The sequence below is a fragment of the Zonotrichia albicollis genome, chromosome Z, assembly GCF_047830755.1.
Source record: "Zonotrichia albicollis isolate bZonAlb1 chromosome Z, bZonAlb1.hap1, whole genome shotgun sequence".
Classification (NCBI taxonomy): Eukaryota; Metazoa; Chordata; class Aves; order Passeriformes; family Passerellidae; genus Zonotrichia; species Zonotrichia albicollis.
The window spans coordinates 36,059,303-36,082,992 of NC_133860.1; the positions used below are offsets into that span (position 1 = coordinate 36,059,303).

Here is a 23,690-nt window from a genome sequence, read left to right on the forward strand (position 1 = left end):
GAAACCACACCATGTGCCTTCCTGGGACACAAGAGCCGCTGGCAGGCTGTGGAGCAGGACGACTGCTCCTAAGCTGCTCTGCTGTGCACATGGGAGCCGCATGAGCAGGCAGCAGGTAGATAAAGCTATTACACTAAGGCTCCAGAGCAGCTCAGTCACCATCTGGTGCTGCAGGGGAGTGTGTGTGCTATGTGTGTGGTGTCAGTGTGTGTGCTGTGTGTGGTGTCAGTGTGTGTGCCTGTGCTCCACGATGAAGGCCGGACCAGCGCCCCAAGGCGCAGCCGGCACTGCGGGCCCGGCCCCGCCCGGCGCCTCGCGGGGTGCCCGCGCCCCCTGCGCGCGCCCGCGGCGAGGGGCGGGGCCAGGAGGCGGGGCGCGCGGGCTGCGGCCGCGCGGCGCCCCCGCCCCCTCCCGGGAGCGGGTGCCACCGTGACGCCGCGGAGGCCGCGCAGGCGCAGCAGCGCCCACAGCGCCTGTTGTATCCGGCCGTTGCCTTTTCTCCGCTCCCCGCCTCCTTCTTCCCGGCCGCCCGTCGCCCCCGCCCAGAGCCGCCGCTGCCTCTGCCGTGCACGGCCTCCTCTCCCTCTCCGCGGTGTGGCCGGCCGGCGACGCCTCCGATCTCCCCCGTGCGCCCCATGAAGCGATGGCAGCGGCCAACTTCGGCAAGATCCAGATAGGGATCTACGTGGAGATCAAGCGCAGCGATGGTGAGCGGGCCGCGGGGGCCGGCGGCCGCGGACACCCTCCCCCCTCTCCCCCCACCCCACCCCCCCTCGTTCCCCGCATCCCGGCCGGGCGGTGCCGCGCGCGCGGGGCGCGGGGGGCGGGCGGGGCCGCGCGCGCCGGGGCCCATTGTGTGCGCGGGGCCGGGGCGGGGCCACGCCCGGCGCGCGCTGCGGTTGTCAGGGGAGCACGGGCGGGGCCGGGGGGGCCCGGGGGGGACCCGCGGGTGGGGCGGGCGCCGAGCCCGGCGGGGTGGCCTGCGGGGGGGGGCGGGGTGGTGTTTCGGACGTGGGTCGGTGGGAGGGGAGCCGAGGAGCTTTTGGCAGGGAGGAAGGAAGGCCTTCGGGCAGGGGATGAGGTGATGGAGAGAGGGAAGGCAGGCAGGCAGGCCGGCAGGCAGGCCGGCCTGCCGGCCTGCCTGCCTTTCATTTGGGAGAGGTAACTTCTTGTCTGCTCCGGTGCTCTGAAAAATGACACAACGGTAATGCCCTGATAAGAATGCCTTTGGACATTTTCATCACTTGGCAGAAAGCATGATGTTATTATTTCAGATGTTCTTTGTGATTAAAATGTAGGAAGAGTACTTGCTATTTATGCCCGTGAGTTGTAATTTCTCCGTTGGGGATCCAGTGTTTCTCGTCTTGCCCAGCTTCTCCTGGTGGGAGGATGTGTGATGCTGTCTGAAAATACATGTGAATCAAGAAGGCGTGTGTGACAGGTTTGGGGTGCTAACTCTTCCTATTTATCTCGGGAGATATTCAAAGCCCACCAGGATGTGTTCTTGTGTAACCTGCTCTAGGTGACCCTGCTTTGGCAGAAGTGTTCAATTAAATGATCTGCAGAAGTCCCTTCCAATATCAACAATTCAGTGGTTCTGCCGTTAGGAAACAACTGACATGGGAAATTGACTGAATCAATGGCAGATCACTCATGACTTCAGCTCTTGGATATGAGTTGGGAATATGTAATCTATTTGCAGCATCTCTGAGATCTGTGAAACCTGCTAAACTGGGGTGGGGTTCTGCTGGGATTTTCTGGAAAGGTTTTGTTGTTGCTGCTGTTGCTGTGTGTTTTTGATTTTTGGTTTGGTTTTTTTTTTTTCCTCTGGGATCTAGAAGCTTGCTAAAGAGTAAGCAGATGTTTCTAAGGGAAAAGAGATGTGGAGGTCCAAGACTCTGAAGCTCCAGCATGGTTCTGTCATGAGGCAGGAAAAAAGCAGCCAACAAGCCTTATGCAGCTTGTCTTTCTTGTGTTCCATGCTGCAATTCAGCCCTACAATAAAATAATGGTTGGTGTTGGCTGGACCCTGGATTACACCCAGCCCCTCAATTTGTGCCAAATGCCCTGTTTGCCACGTGATGAATCTGATCAGTCTGGCAATTATTTTTGTAACTCCTGTGCATCTCTGTCTGGGATTTCAAAAAGCCTCGCAGTAGCATCTTGTAAAACTTTTTCTGATGTCTGTGTGAACTCCTAAGAAACATTACTGTTTGGTTTTGGAAATCATGCCTTTGGAAATTAGGCATGAAAATGCTTTGCTCCTCTTGTTTTCTGCTCTGTAGGGCTGTACAGACTTTTGAATATCAGAAGTGATTTTGGTAGCTCTCAAATAAAATAATACTTCTTTTTATTACTATTAACAGTTTATGTACTTTGCTGCATCACTGAGAAAGGTGATGCAGCACATTAAGTATATTACTCATCAGTAATATGGACTAGGGGGATGTCTTCACAGCAGTTGCTCAAACTGTAGGGTTTTGAGAATTTGTGTTAAATTGGTCCATGTGTGAGCAAGACTGCAGTGTCATAATTAGTGGCAGGTCCTAGTTATTGTGATGTGTCCTTTTTTTTTCTTTGGGACTGGAAGAGATGTCCTGTTCTGGCTCAGACTGCTGCAGCTAAGTGTCATTCTCTTCCCATTAAACTGTAGGAGAAACTGTCCTAGGTATGTGGAAAAGAGCATTTTGAGGGATATATGGAAGGACAGCCAGGACTAGATTGCATTGCCTCATAGAAGGCAGTTTATAACCTCAGCTGCGGATCTCCACAGCAGTGGAAATCGGTCTTGTTGCTGATGACAAGGTGAGGGTCTTGCTGCTTGTTCCTCTGTCAGCTGAATTGTTCCTACAGACTCTCTCCCCTCCAGTGTGTCTATTGATTTTTTTCTTCTGATTATTTAATACGTTAATTGATGATTTGATTAACTAAACCCAGTAGAAAACTTTTGGATGTGCTAGTTTTCTGCACAATTAGTGTGTTCCAATAGCTTATGGAGGGATCTGTGACCCCAGCAGTATCAGTATGTAGCAAATATATATAGTCATAGTCCGGATGACATAGAAGTCTTTACACATCATCTTCTGGATCTGCTCTCCCCAGAGCTGTATTCTAGGAAGAATCAGGGCTGTCTGTCATGTCAGCTGCTGTTGGCTGAAAACCATTAAAACTGTTTAGGAAACTTTTGGAGAGCGGAATGTGTTCATATGGGCTTTTCTTTTTACATATTTTCTTGTCTGTAGTGAGTCCGTTCTTAAAACTAAAAATTGTTTTGAGCAGTGGAGATAGGAATTAAGTTTTTCTTACTTACCTCTTTATTTACTGAATTCAGAGAATAATGGTTTTACTTAGTTAATGGCGTCAGTGAAAAAGTGTGTGGGTTTTTTCATCTATCTGCCAGTAATCTTAAAACATTCTTTGCTGAATACAGAGTTTTATTGATTCCAGAGGACTGTTTTTCCTTAAGTAAAAAGAAAAGCTAAAAGAAATGCATTTTTGGTGAAACGTGATTGTTACAAGTGAGACCAGAACATTCTGGAAAAAATAAGTCACATATTCTGTCATTTTGACAAGTTCTAATTAGCCTGAAGTGAGAGATTTATTGTAGAACTGAATAGAAAATGAATGTGGTACAAAAGAAGGGCATTGTTAGAAGTCATGGCCAAAAGCACACGCAAAGCAGTTTGGATAAACCCTTGCATTTTCAAGAGCTGATGTTGCAGAGTTGCTTGCTGTTTTTTTCTCAGTGGGTAAATATCCTTATAACTGTTACCTACAGCTGTAGATAGTATTTCCAGTTACTATCTAGTAAATACTGGTTGTTCCAGTGGAATAACTAGTTATGTTCATGTATCATAAAGAGGTACTAAGTGGTCACCTAGTTCAGGTTTTTATAATAACTTCTGATAGTGAAATTTACTGCTTGGTTTAATTTATGCACATTGCTTGAAATGTGATTAGTCTGTCTTGGAAATGGGAAGAACTACTTTGTGTTAGTTTGCAAGTTGCTAAGAATGGACTGTATTTCCACATTTGAAAAATATGCCTTTTGACATGAAACTTAGGGCATTTAGTAGGAAACCCGAAGGTACCTGCCATACTCACAGTATTGATCCTGTCCAGAAGATGTCCTTTGTTGAGGTCTGAAGATAGGCATTTTTCTGTTGATGAATTCCCTTTACACAAATAATAATAGCTTGCTGCTTTGTGTGTAAACTTACACCTGTATCTGCACTTCCTGTGCATTATGCCATTAATGGTGACAAAGACCTGTATAAGTATTTGCAGAAATAGTCTTTCACATTTTTTTCTCCATAAATGCAGTCTTTTGCTGAAACAAGATAAATCACTTCTGCTCTGCATCCCTTTAGTAGGTTGATGAATTTTTTTCTTTTTCTGACCATTTCCTCCTCTGTCTGTTCCTGTTTTGGCTTTGCATATCTGAAATACTACATAGAAAGGCAGGGAATTTAATTATGTATTTGCTCATTTTGAAAGTGTGATGGGAGAGAGGGAGAGGCAAATACAATTCTGACTTCACTCTGTCGGAAATAACATACAGGCATGAGGAGAAGGGACACTCTAGTAGTTAGGAGACTGACTTAAGATTTGACTGAACTTTCAGGAAAGGACAAATGCTGAATTTTTAAGGATTAACCATCAAATGGTGTAAAAAAGAAAGATCATGAATTTATGCCCATGTTTTTCACAATACAAGAATAGGAGAGCTGTCAGTGTTTGAAGAGGAAAACTTGAAATTGTTAAAAGAGGAAAGGACTAGGTAGAGTTACTAGGTACAGTACTAGGAAGATTGTTACCAGAGGAGATTGAATCTAGAAGCGTAGCAGAATTTGAAGAAGGATGGTAGGAATATCTAGTTTATAATAAAAACTAAAAGAACTACACCAGGAACTGTAAATACTTTTTCTTTTTCCTGAGTTTGTAGTTTAAATAACCTCTTACTGATGTGAGGTAGGAAGAAATCTTGCCCATGGCTATGATGTTTTTAATTGCCTACTTAAGAATTTTCTTCATTTGTGTCTGGAACAGCTGGAATGGTCATGGTAGGGGATGGTCCATTCCACCTAAAAACCTCCTGGGAGCTTCTTGCTGCTTAGTCTTCTGAAACATCTTGGTAACTGTTTTCATCTTCAGAGACAAGTGGTGCTACATTGTAGCAACAATTGGGGCCATACTTTGTTTCTTTAAAACCCAGCTTCTGTGAAATTCTTGTTTCTCAGAGTTGCGAGTTCCGTAGCATCCTCTGTGTTCTGGGTAATCTTGTATCTTCGTGTACAACTCCCAGTGGCAAGAATGATTTTATAGCAGGAGAGAAGGTTTAATAATGCTATAAAATTTCTGTTCAGGTTTGAGTAGTCACCCTATTTTACAAGCTATTGAGGATAGATTTAAATGGTAATGTGTTTTTACTCTTTCCTTTGGTGACATACATCTATTTGTGTTCCCTATGATTAAGGTGTTTGTTACCACATTTAAATCATTTGACTGAATTACCTAATCCCTATGTAATATGTACAGATACAATGTGTCTTTGTACTTCCATAATAGCCAGAATACACCCATGGTTTCAAGTCTGCTGTTGCTAGTCCAGCTATTGGGTCCAACATTTAGGCTTATCTGGTGTATGTTCTCATTGTTACATCCAAAGTTTCTTGAGATTTTTCCCTCAGAAAATTTGACCAGGAGGATATGTTAAGTTTTCTGTCTCCTTTTTGGAGTCACTTTTTACATCTTCAGCTTTCATTAAGCCATGAATTTTTATTGTAACTCACAGATTCTCAGATATTTATGTAGGCTGTCTGTATTTTGTGGAAATAGCTTTTTTGCAAGATGAATAACAAGAGCTGAGTTCTAGTCTTCAGAGAAATTTCTCATCTTTGTTCTGTGTGTGTTTAATACAGCATTTTTGGCACTAGTGTCTTTAGTGCTGTATGTGGGAGCTAGGATCACACAGCTTGTATTGCATGTTTTTCCCCCAGTAATGATGTTATAGGGGAATCTGTTCTGAATTTAATAGGTAAAGTTATTGTTCTGAGCTCCTATGCTCTCTGATGGCCTGTTGCCTGAGCATAGTGTTGCTCGTCTTTCCTTCTTACGGCTTTATGGATGGAAGACTTCTCTGTGCTGCCATGGCACCAAGTATCTCTTTTCCTCTTGTTAAGGTGGGACAAGACAATAAGTCATGGGGAAGAAGTCATGCTTGACTGAAGAGTAATGTCATTGCAAAAGTATCTCTTTCTGTTTACTCTAGGAAACAAACTAGCCTTTTGAGTTTTTTTTCATACATCCACTTACAGTGGAACAAGATAGAGAAAAGAGTGAGGTATTTACCAGGTGAGCTTTTTTCTTGGAGACAAAATCTGTAGCATATTTGTTATGTTGACCTGTGAAGCATGGTCAACACAATTTTATTAGGGTTTTTTTTTGTTGGTTTTTTTGGGGTTTTTTTTGTGTTTGAGGAACAAGTAACAGAATGGAGTAAATTAACTTCATTGCTCTGTTACTATTTAGGTTCCTTGTTTATAAACATCTACTGCCTATATCATAAAGTGGGGTTTTTTTCCCCAGCTTTTCTTCCTGTCTTATATTTTGTTGAGTTATCTTGTCTTCCTCACCATACTGTATGACAGGATTTGGGATCAGGAGGAGAATGCAGTGGTCAACCCATGGTGACCACTAGGTGTGTTCCCTATAATTATTCACTGTGTGTGTATTCCATAGAGGAAAAGAATTCAGTTACTTTTGATGCATTAAAGGTTTATGTTAACTTCAGAATTAAATTTCTAATGTGATACAAGAAGTAAGATGTAGAAGTTCATAGTAAGAACTACTAAGCAATCTTTACCTTGTCCAGTAGTGAGAATATATACAAAATATAATACGTGGTCAGGCATGGTGGTGTTTGTGATTTAAAATTGAGGAGTTTTTAAGAAGATACTGGATTTTAATAGTCAATTTCTCATTATATGTCTATAGCATACATAAAACTGTTTAAAGGTGTATATGTTTTCAGTGTGTATTCCCGGATGTAGGACAGAAGATTTTTGTGTAGCTGCAATACATTCTCTGTTATGTCTCTTCATCTATTTCAAAAACACAAAAAAACTTTCAGATAGATGAACAGTTCTTTTTCATTGCTTGAAATCTTGTGTGTGTTTTCCAGATTTACAACTCATGTCTTTTCAGAAGTTTTTTTATGAAGAAGAAGTTTTTATGTTTTTGAAGATCCTTCTAACAACTTTTAAAAACATTTGCTTGTAGTTGTACATTTCAAACCTTTAGATTTTACTGTGACTTGGTATTTGGGATTTTATTTAAGTTTCTCTTTGTTATGGACTGAATATAGATATAAAACCAGATATTCATAGCTATAGTGTTTGGAGCAATTTTTCTTGTGTTTGGGCAGATGTTCCCCTACATATGTAAGACTGTTAAACATTTTTCATAATTAAGTTGGCTGCAGTTAGTTTTGACTACTAGGATGTTTAACCTGAGACGGCTTTTTGCTGCCTGCTGCACTGGGGTTAGATTTTAGTTGGGTGTCTTGCAGGGAAATGAAGATGGGAGGGCAGGGAACTAAAACTGTGATTTAGATATGTCATTTAGATAGAGGTTGTCTAATGCTGCTATATCCTCAAACCCATTCTGTGTATGTATGGACACATGTGCTGTTTTCTTTTCCTTTCCTAAAAACCTTTATATTGGTTATATTGCTTGTGGGTACAATATTTTAAAATTTTCATTTAAAGAATGAAACAGTGTGTATTTTCTGTTGTGTTCCAAATACATGTATAGATGGGTGATTGTCATGATTTTGTTACACCTTTGACTTATGTAAACAGATCCTTTGAATTCTATATTAAGTGTTTAGCCATGAGACAGTGTTGCCTGTGTCGGATAGCCTGGAAACATGCTTTGTTCATATCCCCAAAAGGAATAATGATAAGGTCAATTTTGACCTTAGAACATTCACATACCATTGGTTTGCTGGAAGCCAGTGAATTCATCTGCCATTGTTGAATGCTTTCCTGATGTGGAGCCCCCTGTGGAGCTAGAACAGGAGGCATGATGTTGGTTTCTTGTGCCACCCTTCTCCTGCCATGGGTAGTAGTTCTCAGGCGGGCGTTACAAAGATGGCATTACCATTTCCGCATTAAAAAAGTGTTCAGCAAAGCTAATTTTGCTGCGTTTGAATTTGGTCATTGCTAAATATATAAAACTAGGGTTTGCATTTGTTAGACGAAAGGCAATAATGCTGTGCGTAAAAATGCACTACCTTTACCCTTCCTTGATAAGAGTATGAATTTATCAGACTATGCTTGTGTGCTTTTTTTAATGTGTGTAGTGCACTGAACCATTTACATGAACACCACATGTTTAGAAGACTTCTGATAACTCTACTATTACTGTCTAAATTCAGTTATTTCTTGTTGCTAGGAACTCAATTTTAGAATTTCTTAAAAGGAGTGGGTAATGGCTCTTAAAGACTACTCTGTAAAACTGTGCCTAACCAAAACTTTTAGTGATGGTTTTCAAAAATGTGAGTTATCAATTAAATTTAAGTAAGCCACTTGTTCAATTTTTCCTTTTGCCTTTTTTAAATTGGATCTTGTTTAGCAACACTAGATCTGATACTATATTTTGACTCTTGAAAGATGGATGAGGGATTTTGTTGCTTTTAAGGCTTGAATGTGGTAGTAGATTTTTTTCTTTTATTCAAATAAACATGCCTTCAGAGTAGCTTAGTTTTTATTTAGTGGCAGTTCTTATTCCATCAGGCATAAGCTGCTTTTATGTTTCCCAGGTTTCTCTAAAGGGGACAATCTGCTGCATTTTTTGCCACTGATGTAACACCAGCATCACGTAAAACTAATTGGACAATCCCAATCAGTAACAAAGTGACTTGTAGATAACAAAAAGTCTTTTACTGTGTTTTCATTTTTAGGAGTGTGTGGTAATTCTGTTCACCTAGTAGAATGTTGTTTACTTCAAGTTATCAGAAGTCTCATTAAAGCTGTGCCAAGTTTTTTAAGTTTGATGTTCTCTTGGCTCTCATCAGGCACTTCTAGATTTGTGTAATCCCAGGTATCAGAAGTGTAATTTTTGTCTTTTAATTATAGAATTGTGTATTTAGGAATTGCCTTCAGTGGACAAGTACACTGGATGTGTGGGTGGAGAGAGATGCACAGTGGTCTTTGTCTAAAACTTTCTCTTTAGAAGTGTGGTGTGGCACATACTTGTGCCCTTGCAGAGTATGGCTGTAGAAATTTTATTGCACAGGGCTGCACATTTTGCGGTCACTAAAATGTGTTACTTCTATTCTGTGGCTAAACTACATAGGGAGTTTGAGGAAGATTTCCTGCTGATCTGTAGAAGTGTTTGCACAACTGATCTGTAGAAGTGTTTCATTTATAGAGATGCAGGAATGCATAGTGATGTGCTAATGAGGATCTCTGGCTGTAGGAAGAGGGCAGTGGAAATAAATTCAGCTTGAAAAGCACATAAACATGTAGGTTTTTGAATACTCAAAATTTCTAATTTCACTTTGGCTTATGTTTTCTTGTACTTCTGTATTTTTATTATTTGAACTTTTTTGTAAATTTTGGCATTTTAGTACAATAGAAATTCAGGTGGTGATTAATAGTGTCAATATTTTAATCATGATCAGAGGATTTTTAAGTTATGATAAGCTTTCATCAAACACAGAAGAATTAAAATACTTCTTAATGTTTTTCTTGTTGGTTTGAACTTCTAGAATCTTGTTAAGCTAAAATACAAGCTTTAAATTTGCATGTGAATGAACTCTTCTCACCTTTGAACTGGAGCAACATTTGGCAGCTCAGTAATGAATTAAGTAACGGTATATATATTCTTACTAAATACAATTTTGTGAAGGGGAAAAGACTGTGATGGGATGGTGTTGTCATTGTAGTGCAAGAGTTCTATTGTCATTACATTGCAAGGGTTCCATATTGCTAGAGTTTCACACCTCCTTGATGTTTCTTGTAGGAAGCTCCTCTAAGCACTGACTCTTCCCTGTCCTTGCAGTAGCCAACTGACTCTAGCACCTACCAGTCCGCTCTTTTGTAACACTCTTCTTATTGGCTACAGGTGTGGCCTGTTAACATCATGCCTGCTCCTAATCTTTAGTAATTGGTTCAGCTGCAACTCTTAAGGGGATAAGATTACATTCTGTACCACCTTCATTTACCCATATGGTATCGCCCTAGAGGATGAGTCATGAAAAGCAAAGGGTGCCATTTTGAAAATATCTGTAGAAGATGCTGTTAAAAATTTTCTGTATGATGCAGGAAGCTGTTGCTTTTAGGCAGGTATGGTTAGCTTTAGAGAAAGTAGAGAAAATCTTCCAAAGGAGGTCTTGGCCGTTTATTCAAACAATAAAATTCATTTTTCAAATAAAATGGAAAAGGAGGTAAGAGAGGGAGAAGACTTGCCAAGTCACGTGAATCTTTTGCAGATGATATTCACCAAGTTAGTTTAATCCACCACAATCTTAAATCCTGTTACTAAACAAATTTCAACAGCCACTAAACCAAAATGCTGTTTGAAAGACTGTCAAGGTTTAATACCAGCCAGCAACTAAGTACCACTGTTTGAGCTGTTTGCTCAGTCCACACACCTCTACCCGTGGTGGGTGGGGAGGAGAATTAGAGAACAAAAAACAAATTAAAACCTGTAGGTTGAAAAAAGAGTTTAATGTTTGAGTAATAATAATAATAATAGTAGTAGTGATAAAATTAGTAAGGTAATTGTAATGAAAAGGGAGAACAATAAGAGAGAGAGAAACAAAATGTCAAAAAAGACAAGTGATGCACAGAACAAGGTCTCACCACCTGCTGACCAATATGCAGTCTGTCCCTGTGCAGCGAATTGGACCCCCCCAGCCAATTTACACCAGTTTACACCAGGTATGGAGTGACAGGATCATAGAATGATTTGGGTTGAAAAGGACCCAAAAGTTATCCCCTACCACCATGTCATTACCCCTGTCATGGGTCTTTCACTAGACCTGGTTGCTCAGAACCCTATCCAGTCTGGCCTTGAAAGCTTCCAGGGATGGGGCGTTCACAGCTTCTCTCAACAACCATTTCCAGTGCCTCACCACCCTCACAACAAAGAATTTTTCTGAATATCCAGTATAAACCTACTCTCTATGAGTCAAAGACTGTTACCCTAGTCCTATCCCTACCTGCTATTGTATAAATACGGAATATGCCTTTAGCTAGTTCAGTTTAACATTCCTGGTTACGCTTCCTCCCAGGTTCTTGTCACCTACTCACTGGCATGGGACATGAATATGTCCTTCATTTGGGGTAAGCGCTAATGAGTAACAACCAAAGCACGAGTGTGTTACCAACATTATTCTCTTACTATGTCAAAAACACAGCAGTATACTGGCTGCTAGGAAGAAAGATAACTATCTGAGTCAGTGCCATACCAGGACATACCTGAACTGAATCTAAGTTTGCTTACATGTCAGAAATGTAAGGAAATTGATACGTAACACAGAGGGTCTGGATCTGTAGAAGTTTATGAAGTATTCTGAGAGTAACTTTGAGAAGCAGCTTTAGAAGTTTATAGAAGCTGCCTGCAAAATTGTTCAGTGGTTTCCAAAGAAGACTAAATGCACAAAAATATGTCAAATTATATTCAGTTTTACAAAACTATTAAAAAACCCATGAACATATAAGATACTGAACTATTCCTGCAAAGTGTTTACAAGTTATGAACTCATTGGACAGGTAGAAATTTTATCAGGAATTGAATGGAAGCTTTCACTTATGCAGCATCAGTAAAAGAAAAATTTGCTAGAGGACAGCAAATATAGTCCTGTTATACATTGATGTCTTGTTCTCATTTGAATAAAGTTTGCATTGCTGTTTAATCTTTCTTAAATATGAGAACTGGAGGGGGTTGGTGTGGGCTATGGGAGACACTGGCAGGTGCTGGAAAACTTTGCAGGAGTTTTGGAAATTGATAATTATAATTGTTTCATTTTGGGGATTTTTTACACTTTAAAAGGGATATTGATGTGTGAATATGTAACCAAATTTTTCTTTATGAAAGGTGAATGAAAACTTTTCCCTTTTCTCCTTATAAGACTTACTGAAATTGGAGAAAGCTGGGTTCTTTTAAACTCTTCTGAAGTATCTTTGCTTTTTGGGGAGGTTCTTCAGTCTCCTTACCACTTATGGTATTTGCAGTAAGCTCACCACCTCTATATGAAGTACACTAGTGAATCAGATGGGTGGTTCATCTAGCCCAGCAACCAGGGGCTATTTAGGGAAGCACATCAGCTTTGTCTCTTTCTGAAGTCTTTGTCTTCCTTCACTATGCAGAATTCTATCTAGGATGTTAGAAGTACAACTTTCCCTAGTTCAAGCAATTTATAGACCAGTTGTCTGTGTATTTATTGAATACCTTTTTGACCCGACTTATACTGCCTGACTCTTGCAGACGCAAGATCAAGAAGTTCCCTGTTTTCTGTGTACAGAAATACACTACCACTTTCATCAGTCTGTAACCTATGCTTTAAGAGACCACTCCCAGCTTTAGTGTTGAAGCATTTGGTCCATAATAGTTTTCACTCATTTTGTCCTTTATGATTGTAAAGCGCAACCAAGTCCACCCTCCGTGTTCTCCTTAAAAGTGAGCAGTCTTTACCTGCTTAGTATCCTCTTTCTCTTTGTTTTCTTAGCTGTCCTTTCCTTAACATCCTCTAATTCCACTACATATTTTTTTTTGGTGTGCCATTGTACTTGAGATGTGGGTGTACCAAAGTCTTATTTGTATTTTGAAAAGGATACTTGCTTTTAAGTTTCAACAGCTTTTTTTTTGTCATTGCAGGTGCATGTTTAGGCAATGATGTTTTGAGAGAGCTGTGTCAACTAAAGGATCTCTAGAGCTATAACTTCTAGTTCCAGATTTAGCATTATAAAGCTGTAATTAAGATTTCTCTGGATGTGTTATCTTTCCTTTAGCATTTGTCTTTGATTGAAAGACAAGTATCTGCTAAGGAGAGCAGGAGCCTCCCTTGGAATGGAAAACATGACCCCCCTTCCCTCCAAATTATTATAACTTTGAAATGAAAGAGCTTTCAGGCAAAGAGATGAAAAAAGAATTTACAGTTCTTTACTAGTGTGTGTATGTATAACAAGGCAAAGAAACAACAACGGCAGCAAGAACAAACAAGAACAGGAAACCCAACAAAGTCTCTGCGCTCTTTAGGCACTCCCCTTTTAATGCAGTTCCGATCCCAGCCAGCAGGGGCGCTGCTGGCTCTTGGCGGGGCAGGGCGGGCGATGACTCCCCCGGGGCTGCAGGGGGCGCTGTGCCGCGGCTCCAGCTGGCTCCCTCACGTTGTAATGGCGTGTTGGAGATTTTTTCAGGGATGGCTTGGAAGGCAGCTGTGGGGGACAGGTTCTCACAGCCTGTTTCTGTGAACAGCAGAGGTTCTCAGGTTATTTTTAATTACAGGTAAAAGTGACAAACATGAAGGCCTTGAGAGCCTTGCACATCAGAGTTCTCAGGCAGCTTTCTCGTAACAAGTGGATGTTCTATCTTTGGCTGTTTTGGGAAAGCAAGAATAATTTTGAGAACCCAAATCTTGGTATTGGAAACATAAGGAGGGGTTGGTATGTTATCTCTGACCTATTGTGAGCTCAGATTTTGCAATATGCATGAACTTGATTAACACTGTTATAAAAGGTGACTGATTGATTAATAAATCGGAGTCGATGGCTGACCAACGCAAGGTGGGTCGTCTCCCCTTCCAACTTCAATAATGGCGGACGCAGGCGGCGGAAGGGATGGGAAGGCGCTTCCTTTACAAACCCCCAGTGGCAGCCTGTCCCAGTGCCCATCCGGATAGTGAAAGGAGCTGCAGCAGGAACCTTGGAGCGGTGATTGGAACGCAGGGGGGGCTCACCCTGGGCTCACCCAGCAGAAACTCTGCAGTTGCAGCTGGAGCCACTGTGCATCCCAGCAGGCAAGGGGTGTGTGGCTACAGTGTAGTGGAAAACTGGGAGCAGTGGCAGGAGAACTGGATAGAGGCAGCCTGACTCTAGAACAGGGCAGGGAGAAAGGTTTGGGGATCCTGGGATTTCCCCAGAGGCACCCCAGCAGATGGTGAAGAATCCTTGTTTTCCAGTAAGGCAGGGTTCCAATAATGTCCTGTTCAGTGGCTGCTCTCATGCGCAAAGGCTCACCCACAGCACAAGAAGCAGGGCAGGGCTGGGCTCCGGCAGCAGCAGCGAGTTCCCACGCCGAGCAGCAGCTCAATCATCGCCTTCTGAGGCCAAGAGACCAAGGCACCTACCTAGGAGCTGTGCCTAGTCCCTTTTCCCACAGCCCAATTCTCACTGTATCTCTGCTCCTTGGAGAGAAAGTAGTTACTTCTTTTGTCTCTCTTAAGTACTGATCATTAGTGTTAGCAACAAAAATGGAAGAAAATTCCTTTAGAGAAAGAATACAAAAGGAAGAAATCCTAAACCCCAACAGTGTTGAAGCTCATCTGCCATTCTTCTGTACTCCTGTATATTTGGGGTGACTCTTTTGGAGTCATCTAACTACCCAGAAAGTTGTCTTGTCAAAGGATCAGATGGCATATTCAATATAACGTAGTGTTATTAAACACCAGGCTCAAGATGTTCTGTAAGTTTGTAGCTAGTGTTGTGACAGCCCCATATAATAAAAGAAAACATGCTTCTCTTTTGGCATGCCCTACTTCATTCCTTGTTTGCATGCAATCTCCTTGTACAGAGGAATAAAATATTTCACAATTTGCAGTGTTCTGGCCATGAGTTTATCTTGTACCTCATTTTAGTCTAATGTCCTGGTACCATGATAATTCTCAATGCACGTGTCCTAGTTCACTTCTAGCCTCCCATCTGGAATGAACCTAATGACCTGCCTCCTAGAGAAAACCTGAACTCCTGTGTCTGATTCTTGAGGAGAGGCCTGAATTGCATCGTTTTGTCTGTCACTGCTTGGATAATCTTTTATTTTGGTAAGCATCATGCTTTCATATTGTTGTGCATGTGCGTGGACATACAGCACATGCACCTAGCCATGCTCTTGAAGGCATCGTTGTTGGAGGTTGAATGCAGTGTTCTTTTTTTTATGTAAGTCAAGGTAAATTATGAGGTCTTGATACTCTGCGTATCCATATAGATACCATTTGGGACCACGAGTACGTCTGTAACAAGGATTCAGCTCATATAGTAAATGGACTTTGGACACATATCTTTGATCCTATTTACTTTCTTTTGCTGTGCTTTAGTTGACACAAAATTCCTTTTGGATGAAATGTAACTAGAGGGTATGTGCAAGAAAAGTGCATGATGCACACTGGCAAAGGGTATTCAGACTGTGGTGCTGGGCCAGTCCTGTGCAAAGCACACAGTATGAACGGCTGATCCCAAGCACCACCAGCTTTGGTCTGCAGACCTGTCTGTGCCTGGTGTAGTAGTGTGCTACAGGCACAACTGAGGGACCTGAGCTGAGCACTAAAGTGCTGTACATCCAAGCAGTATGCCATGTAAGATACTGGTTCAGGCAGCTGTGAACATGAGCCAACACCATACCAGTTGTCTTAGGTTTTCTCTCCAACTGTGGTCTGAAAGAAAGGCACAGAATTGATTTTCAGGACATTTTCTCTTACATCCTAGTTCTGTCTGATACTTGAGAATGAAGATGTTGGTCATGGGTTATGCCATGCTTCAGTAAGACCATGGCACAGTCTACCTTGACAGCAAATGCTAGATGCTTGTCTGAGTTCCTTCCCCTCTCCACAAATAGAAAAACTGTTGTGGTACCCCAACAACAAAACCAGCATAACTGAATAAAAAGATTTTAGGCCATGGAGCAACTGGTGATTGCATTAATATCAATTTCAGATGAGATTACAGCTCATTCTGCTTGATCTTGCCCTAAAGTAGATGGAAAAATTACAAATTAAATAGAATCATTCATACAGTAATGTGCAATACCTTGACTAAAATTAGTAGCAAGCAGTGGAGGACAGATTCTGAAGTGCTTCTAGTCTCTGTGATAGAGATGAAGCAGGTTAGCATGATGTTGAATCCCGGAGCTGAGTGTGTGGCGACCTGAGTTTGTCCCTGCCAGAGCGTCAGGATAGGAGAGACTTTATGCAGCACTGCCAGTATTGACCATTTTGTGAAGGTAAGCCATAAGTTTCTCTGAATTTAATAAACTGTGTAGTAGACTATGAAAAATGATTCAGATGAAGTTTAACACAAGAAAGGTAAGGTGCTTAAGACAGGTGATGATAGTTTACATAGTAATTTTTAACTAACAATATAACTCCTGGGATCAGTTTTGGGACTGGATGGCTAGTTTTTCCCATACATTAAAGTTATTAATTCCTGGTCATAACACAGAAAGTAACACTGCTTTTGGGAAGCTTCATTACTTCACTAGAGTGTGATTATCATGTATGTGGAGATGTATGTTGTGTCAGAACATTAAGAGGTATTTGACCTTATCAAAACTACAACAGAAGAGTGAATAGAGAAGATAATACAGTGCAGGGAGCACTGCAGGATTCTGTCACCATGTGCTCATCCGCACAATGGATGTTCCACCCTTTAACCCTTTACCCCCTCCCAAACTCATGTCAATTGACTCCTTCTTTGCTTCCAGTGGCAGAGATCATATTCTTACATCTTCACTTGAGGCCAGGTTTTGCCATAGTAAAAAGCCAACCCTCCCAAATGCCCTGACTACCCAGGCCATCCTGTGATAACAGTGTAAGGAGGGGGGACATCCTGTACATCCATAAAACTTCTCTTAACATATACTTAATATTTGCCCTTCAACTGTGAGAATCAACCGTCACATTACTCATCTATGACAGAGGTGTAGAGCAAAACAACTGGGGTAAAAGTGGCACAAAGTTAACATCCTATTGCTACAGATTAAGAGACCATAAAATGTAAATGATAGGTGCAAAACCTTCATATTCTTGCTAGTCACAAAGTAAGTGTGGGCAGGGTGAACTGCCAAGAAGAAAAGTAAGTGCCATTTCAGAACTGATGTTATTTGGGTATGAGTGCTCCTGTAGAAAGTGATCTGGAGTGTCAGGGGTATTTCATCTTTTGGTTGATGGTGTTGAAAAAGCAGATACTCTTAAAAGACAGAAACAGGTAGAGATAGGGCTTGTACAGGTGTGTTTGTATAAGCCATAAAATAGAGCATAGAGTACTAAATGACTGTGAACACGTGAAATCTTTAAAAAAGTTTATATATATTGACATCAAAGTGCTAGTTTTCAAATATTTCAAAGTGAATTTTTTTTGGTTTATTGAAAATTTTCTGGGGTACTTATAACAGCATGTATTAGATATGACTTGAAAGCATTTCCTTCCAAATAATTTTTTCTGTGGGTAAGTTAGTAAGCTGAGAGCTCACCTACTCTTAAAAATGATAGGATTACTGGCATGATACAGCTGAGATACCTTGATGGTAAGTATCAAGGTATCAGTGCATCTGTTGGCATAATAATAGGACACTTTGTTATGAATTGAGCTGCCTTAGTAACATGTATCTTGTTTATTAAGATGCTTCTCTTTGACTAGCACCTCCAGAGGCAGTAGGTAGTGCAAACTCCCCAGTACCACCATGGTCAGATGATATTGAAAACCTTTTGTGAAGCCAATGATTTCACTGCCATTGATTTCACTGGCAGTTAAAGCTTCTAAAGCAAATAAAGACAAGATGTTTTAAGCAGAGGTTTTTAATGTAAAATAAAGCCCTTTGAAATCTGCTTAAAAGGATATTAACACCCTCCCCCAAAAGAAACTGGACCTGCCTTGAAGGGAAATAAAAAACAAAGTGTTCCTTTAACTGGTGAAACCACAGAAAACTTGTTTTGAGCGTAAAGGGAAACTTTAGAGATCAGCCTGCAAAATGAAGTGTCAGCAGAAAAACCAACCAAATCAGAACATGACAAGACTGGAGATAGAAAATTATTAGAGAAGCAAAGACCATGACAGCAATGTGGGGATGCAGCTCTTGGTAACTTTTTTAGAGGAGGTGCTTCAGTATGGATAGCTAACAAGCTCTGCTAGGCTGAACACACTCAGTTGTGATTTAGTGATTCATAGTGGTGTGGCTTGTTAGTGTTGAATGGATGGAAAACCAAAAAGTCACTTATGTCCTGCTTGCTGTATGAGGAACATTAAATGTACTGTTTGTATTTTGAAGCTAAATGTTGTACACAGCTCAGTCACATGTCTGTGTGTTGTTTATTTCTCCCCTCCTCATTTCTTTGCTGACTGTCGGCAATATCTGTGAACTCTGTTTTTGTAAAGCACTATTTTTGATTAGTACTTGCACAGAAATTACCTACATACCTAGCTTGGGATATTTCTGAGTTTGGTAGGTTTTTATGTAGGGACAAAGATTAATTTAGATTTTAATTTAAAGCTGGAACATACAGGCAGAAGTGGGAAACGTAATTTGGGTAATATTACTTTCTGTTCTCAAAATCCCTGTCTCTTACATTGTAGATGTTTACAGAGATGATAAGGTATGGTTGTAACATATGTATGAAGAACTTGAGTATTGCTGGGATAATTTAGATAATACAACAAAATTAGTTGGTAGCAGCTAGGGATGATTCACAAAAACAAATATTAAGATATGTATTTAATGAAGTTATATCTTAATTTTAGTATTTAAGTTCTTAAATACTAAAATTATATATATATGTATATATATATATATAAAACTTTAGAAATATTGTAGGGACTGTGTATATTTAGTGTCCATTTGATGCTGTGATAACACTGTAACTAAGGTAACAGACAAGACAATAGGAAAGGCTGGCAGAGCTGAAATAAATTTGTATGATTTAAGAAAACAAGTGGTATAAAAGTAGTAGATAAAATGAAAATAAAATACGATATCCACTGATTTGTGGATGAATGAAACTTCAAAACAAAATAAAATCGAATACATTTGGTGTTATGGAGCAAGTAGCATCCGTCAGCAGTAACTACTGGTTTTTCCTTGAGGCATGAGCAGCAGGACTCTCTGTGTAGTGCAGGGAGGCTATGACAAATGATGATTTGTGTGAATAGGGATGTCCCCATAGTTGACACTGATGGAGACACCAAACCAGGAATTCTCTTTTTCCTTGGGATTCTTTCCTTAAAGTTTGCTACAGGCATTATTTGGTGAGGTTTTTTGCCTCCTTGAGCTCTGTGAGAGCAGGAAAGCTCTTCCACCAGCGTTGCCAGGAACTGGAACTTGTAGCACAGAAGATCATTTTCTGGACTACAGTAATTCCGTCTGGTATGTGCTGCTTCTGTATTTGTAGCCTCATGCTTCTCTGAATTTTTTTTTTTAATATGTATTTAACTTGGAGTTAACAGTACTTATAAGAAAATAAATTGTACTTTTTACAATTTTAATTTTTGATTATCAGTTCACAGAGGGTGAAGGTCAGTCATGTCCAGGTGTCTCTAGATGAGGTAACATTCACATTAGTCACTCAGGAACATGAATAGGAAAATCACAGTAATTTCACAAATGTGTATTATAATCTTTTAAGGCATGAGTAGCTTCTGTTGCAGTGGTCATCCTCAGCAAGACTGTAGTAGGTGTGAAATTGTAGTATATTTTTGCATTCACCTAATCTGTTGATGCACTTAAAAAAGCTACATGTTTGGCTGATGGCCCACTGCCAGAGCTAATATAACATGTTAGTGCTCCTGAAGATGTGGCAAATACAAGCAATGTAAGGTGACCAAGCCCCAAGTCAAGGTGAGGTCTGTTAACATTGCTACATCTGGGTCCTGCTAAAGATAGTTTCCTGTGTTGGGGCTGCCAAGACTTGAACTATATGATGGTCATAATGTAACACTGCAGGGCATGGTCCTCCTACTGTTTTTTGGGGTGGAATGAGAGGATCATAGTTGAAATTGTCTTCTCTGTAGCCCAATACAGAGCCTGTAATTTTTAATTATTACAGCTCAAAGCTGTTTCTAAGATTTCGTAAAGCTTGTGCATGAGATGTGTGAGTACAGTGTTTTTTGGGGCAGACACTTCAGTTATGTAGGCGGGTGGGGAAATAGAGCTGTAGTCCAACTCTATTTCTTGGGAAAATACAGAGGAGTTTGTCACATGTCAGCCGCAGCTGTAGTCCAGACTGCAATTTAGACACCAACCCATATTTCAGACTGATAACTTATGTCTCTGAAAAATAGTAGGGAGATGAAAGGGCCGTGGGTTTATTACTCTGATTGATCTCTGCTTCAAAATTGTGGTGGTTTGGAGAAGCTTGGTAGGTAGAAAATGTTTTCTTTCCTTAGAGGGAAGAATCTAAGTACACTTGGTATTTGCAATGAGCTGGCACTGCTAGCTAGGCTAAGGATTAATTAAAATGTTTGATTTAGCTCTGGTTATTTGCTTTCACTGCTCTTCATGAACCTTTTTGTGCACCATTAGCTGCCATAAGAACTTTCCCAATAGAGAAGATTTATATTGTATGTTTGCAGATCAGATCAGTATGCTTGCTTCCTTCTGTTCGTCAAATGTTTATCAGGTGGCTAGGAAGAAAGGGAATGGGAAATTAATGTTTTTCACTTGACTGGAGTGAGAATATTCTAATGTCTGTGTATTTAAGGTAATTGTAAAGTGTTGGCATTCCACGTTTTTCTCTTCTACTGCTGTACTGGCAGCAGTATTTTCTGGTTGCTAGAGATTAGCCAGATGTCATGTGCTGTATGACAGAACTTACCCAAATAATTGTTTTTTCAAATAACTTCTCCATTAGTTTTGAGACTAGTAGAATCATAGCGTATGCTGAGTTATAAGGGACCTGTCAGGATTATCTAGTCCCACCTCCTGGCCCTGACAAGGGACATACGACAAGAGTCATAGCATGTGCCTGAGAATGTTGTCCAAACACAAACTCAGACAGACTTGTTACTGTGACAGGGAGCCCTACAGAAATGGAACAACTTTCAGAAAAAGAAAGTTGGTTGTGGTCTGAATTCTAATCATGTGAGGAGAGGCACTAGAAATTAAGGAAATGCCAAGTGAAGAGTTGTTGTATCAGCTCTACTTCTCTTGGTTTTAAGGTGCATCTTCTTGAATTACTTGTTACTTCTTCAGCTTATAATGCTGGTTCATGTTTACATGGACATGCTTATATGTCAAATTTTGATGCCAGCTCTTAAAATGCACCAGAAATTAGGGTTGTTGCATTGAAACACTCTCTGCCCGTTGGCTCCTACATTTTAGCATTTGTAACTTGGTCTTGCTTTATATGCTAGACGAGGTTTATGCCAGCCTAATTGGTTGCTGGCATTCCTGAATTTCCCAGCTGCTGTATTCAGCTGTGTACTAGAAAAATATAATGGAATACTGTTTCCAGAGAGCAAGAGGCAATTGTAAAAATGTAAATGCTTTATCTGACACTTCAATAACATGTAAACTTTTAGTAACACAAAGAATTTTTAGGAACAAATTGTATGAGTACATTGTAAATGCCAGTGTAAATACTGTAGTGAACATTATCTGTTTAAGCTCAGAGTATTTAGAAGATGGACATAACTTTTATTTTTGTTAATATGTGAGTTTTTATGGGTATTTTTCAGCCCTGACTTTTTTGGCCAGGAAAGGGATGAAATCTGGCACAGAGATGGAAGATTTATTGTGATTCTTTTGTTATGGCATGCTGGCTTACTGTGTTTGTTAGAGTGTGGGGTATTTTCTGTTCATTCATCAGCCTGCTTTTATCTCTTCTCACTCGTTATGGCAAAAAACATGAAACCTTTTTTAAATATTACTTGTTCTCTGTCAAAAGTAACAGAGCACAGAAACACATAGTAGGACTTACATGGTGGCTCTGTGATTATTTGCAAGCTGAAAAGTCAGTGACAGTGTCACAGGTTTCAGCTGTGAATAGTGTTTTTCTTCAAAATTTTAAAAATCTGGTAATGTACTAAGTATTATTGGAATACTGTATCAAATATGTTCTACTAAACAGATGTTTTTCATACATTGTATTTTGTTGCAGACAGGTAAAAGATGTTATAAAAGAAAGGTCTTTTAAGATATGGATTAGGCTCTGCTGCTTCAGCTAACAACAGCTTGCAAATTCCCAGGCAAAGCAATCTTGGGAATGAGAGTTCATTAACACCACAAACCATTTGTGGGTGAAAAACAAGGGCACCTGTAATAATAGGGGATCTGTCTCATGAGAATCAGTAGAAAAAGTATGTAAACTACTTAAAAATACAGAAGTTTGATAGATATTCAAAATACCATGTATTGACGAATGAACTAAATGTGAGTGTATTGTCAGGCAATAAGAGCTGACACAGTGCTTTCTGATAATCCTATAAAATATGACCTATACAATAAAGATGGGGCTTTTCCTGCATGAAGAAAATGGAGTCTCAGCTGACTTATTACAACAGTTTTTCTCTTGGTTCTGAATTGACAGCTGGGTCAGGCCTTAAAAAAGAAGCAGAAGATTATACCAAAGTAAGCTTTAATTCCTACTTCCCAGAGTTTTGTGTCCTTGCAGCCTGGTCTCAGCACACTCTTTACAGAAGAGGCTGGAATGGCATTAGTACAGGAAGATAGCAGCTTCTGTTGCTACTTTGCTGAAGGACCAGACAGCTCATTGAAACAGTTGTACAACAGTGTTTTTGCACAAAATTAAGCCCCTAGAGGTTGTTAAATGCTGAATATTAATGGAGAGGTGTATTTAGGATGGTGAGAATGGTGCTCAGGAAGCCCAAATGGAAGGGTTTGTTCAGAAAAAGCATGGGTCAGGGAAATAAAAACAAGAGAATGCCAGAGGACAGAAACTAAGTGAAGCAAAAAGGGGAGGCTTTTTATTTAGAATGTAAAAAAACTACTTAACTTGCTTTATTGTGGGAGCAACTGTTGTGCTTTGGGCCAAGAGAAGAGTGGAGGCTGTAAATGCATGTGTAACGTGTGCTGCCAGTGAGGAGAGTGCTGCAGAGGTGAGGGCGATACTGCCCAGGGCTGCCGACTGCTCTGCAAGTTCCTGAGTGCTGCACCTCACCTGAGCTGCAGCTAGTCTCTTCCTCCACACGCTGTGAGACAGTACAGGGATTTGCTGTTACCTTCTGTGATGCTTGCCTGTCTTCTCCCTTCTTACTAAATCTTAACTAGATGTGAATATTTAGGCAGCCTTTGTAATAGAAGTATTAAAGGTATACATTTGTTACTCTCACTGTTAGCTGAGATAATTTGGGATATTATTCAAGGCTTTGCTTTCATTCTGTCTCTCTGCAGGCCCTAGAAGGCTTAGACTGTAAAAATCCTTTTTTTTTTAATTTGGAAAACTGTCAGATTGTGACTGAAGTGGCTAAAACAAAAAGCTGAAACAATCAATGGAGCAGAAAACTAAAAGGGGTTTGTGGGGCGAATAGCTTTAGAAAAGAAGAAAAAGTGCAAGGCAGAGAAGGCCCAGACTGATGCATCTGTGCTGATTGTACTGCGTTTTACCCTGAACAAGTGCCTAGCAGCAGCAGCAGCAACCATGTATGCTCAACTGCTCCAGGACCATCACTCATGCTTTGGGAGCTGCACATAGTCCTAGGGGGTGGCTCATGGCAGGTGGAGCAAAGGATTACTTCTGC

At 40.5% G+C, this 23,690-nt stretch overlaps 1 protein-coding gene across 8 annotated transcripts in view; it reads left to right on the plus strand.

Moving 5' to 3' along the window:
• The first annotated feature begins 397 nt into the window (after nucleotides 1–397).
• KIF2A (kinesin family member 2A) overlaps nucleotides 398–23,690 on the plus strand; it is a 58,286-nt gene continuing 34,993 nt past the window's right edge. For 4 of the 8 annotated variants that reach the window (XM_005489779.4, XM_026795157.2, XM_005489782.4 and 1 more), the window contains exon 1: nucleotides 399–707. In XM_005489779.4, coding sequence (XP_005489836.2) covers nucleotides 644–707 — 64 coding nt within the window. In that variant the 5' untranslated portion in view covers nucleotides 399–643. Of the gene's footprint in view, nucleotides 708–1,183; nucleotides 1,205–23,690 lie in introns of those variants that run through there. The other 4 variants (XM_074533208.1, XM_074533209.1, XM_026795158.2 and 1 more) reach the window with 2 other exon arrangements.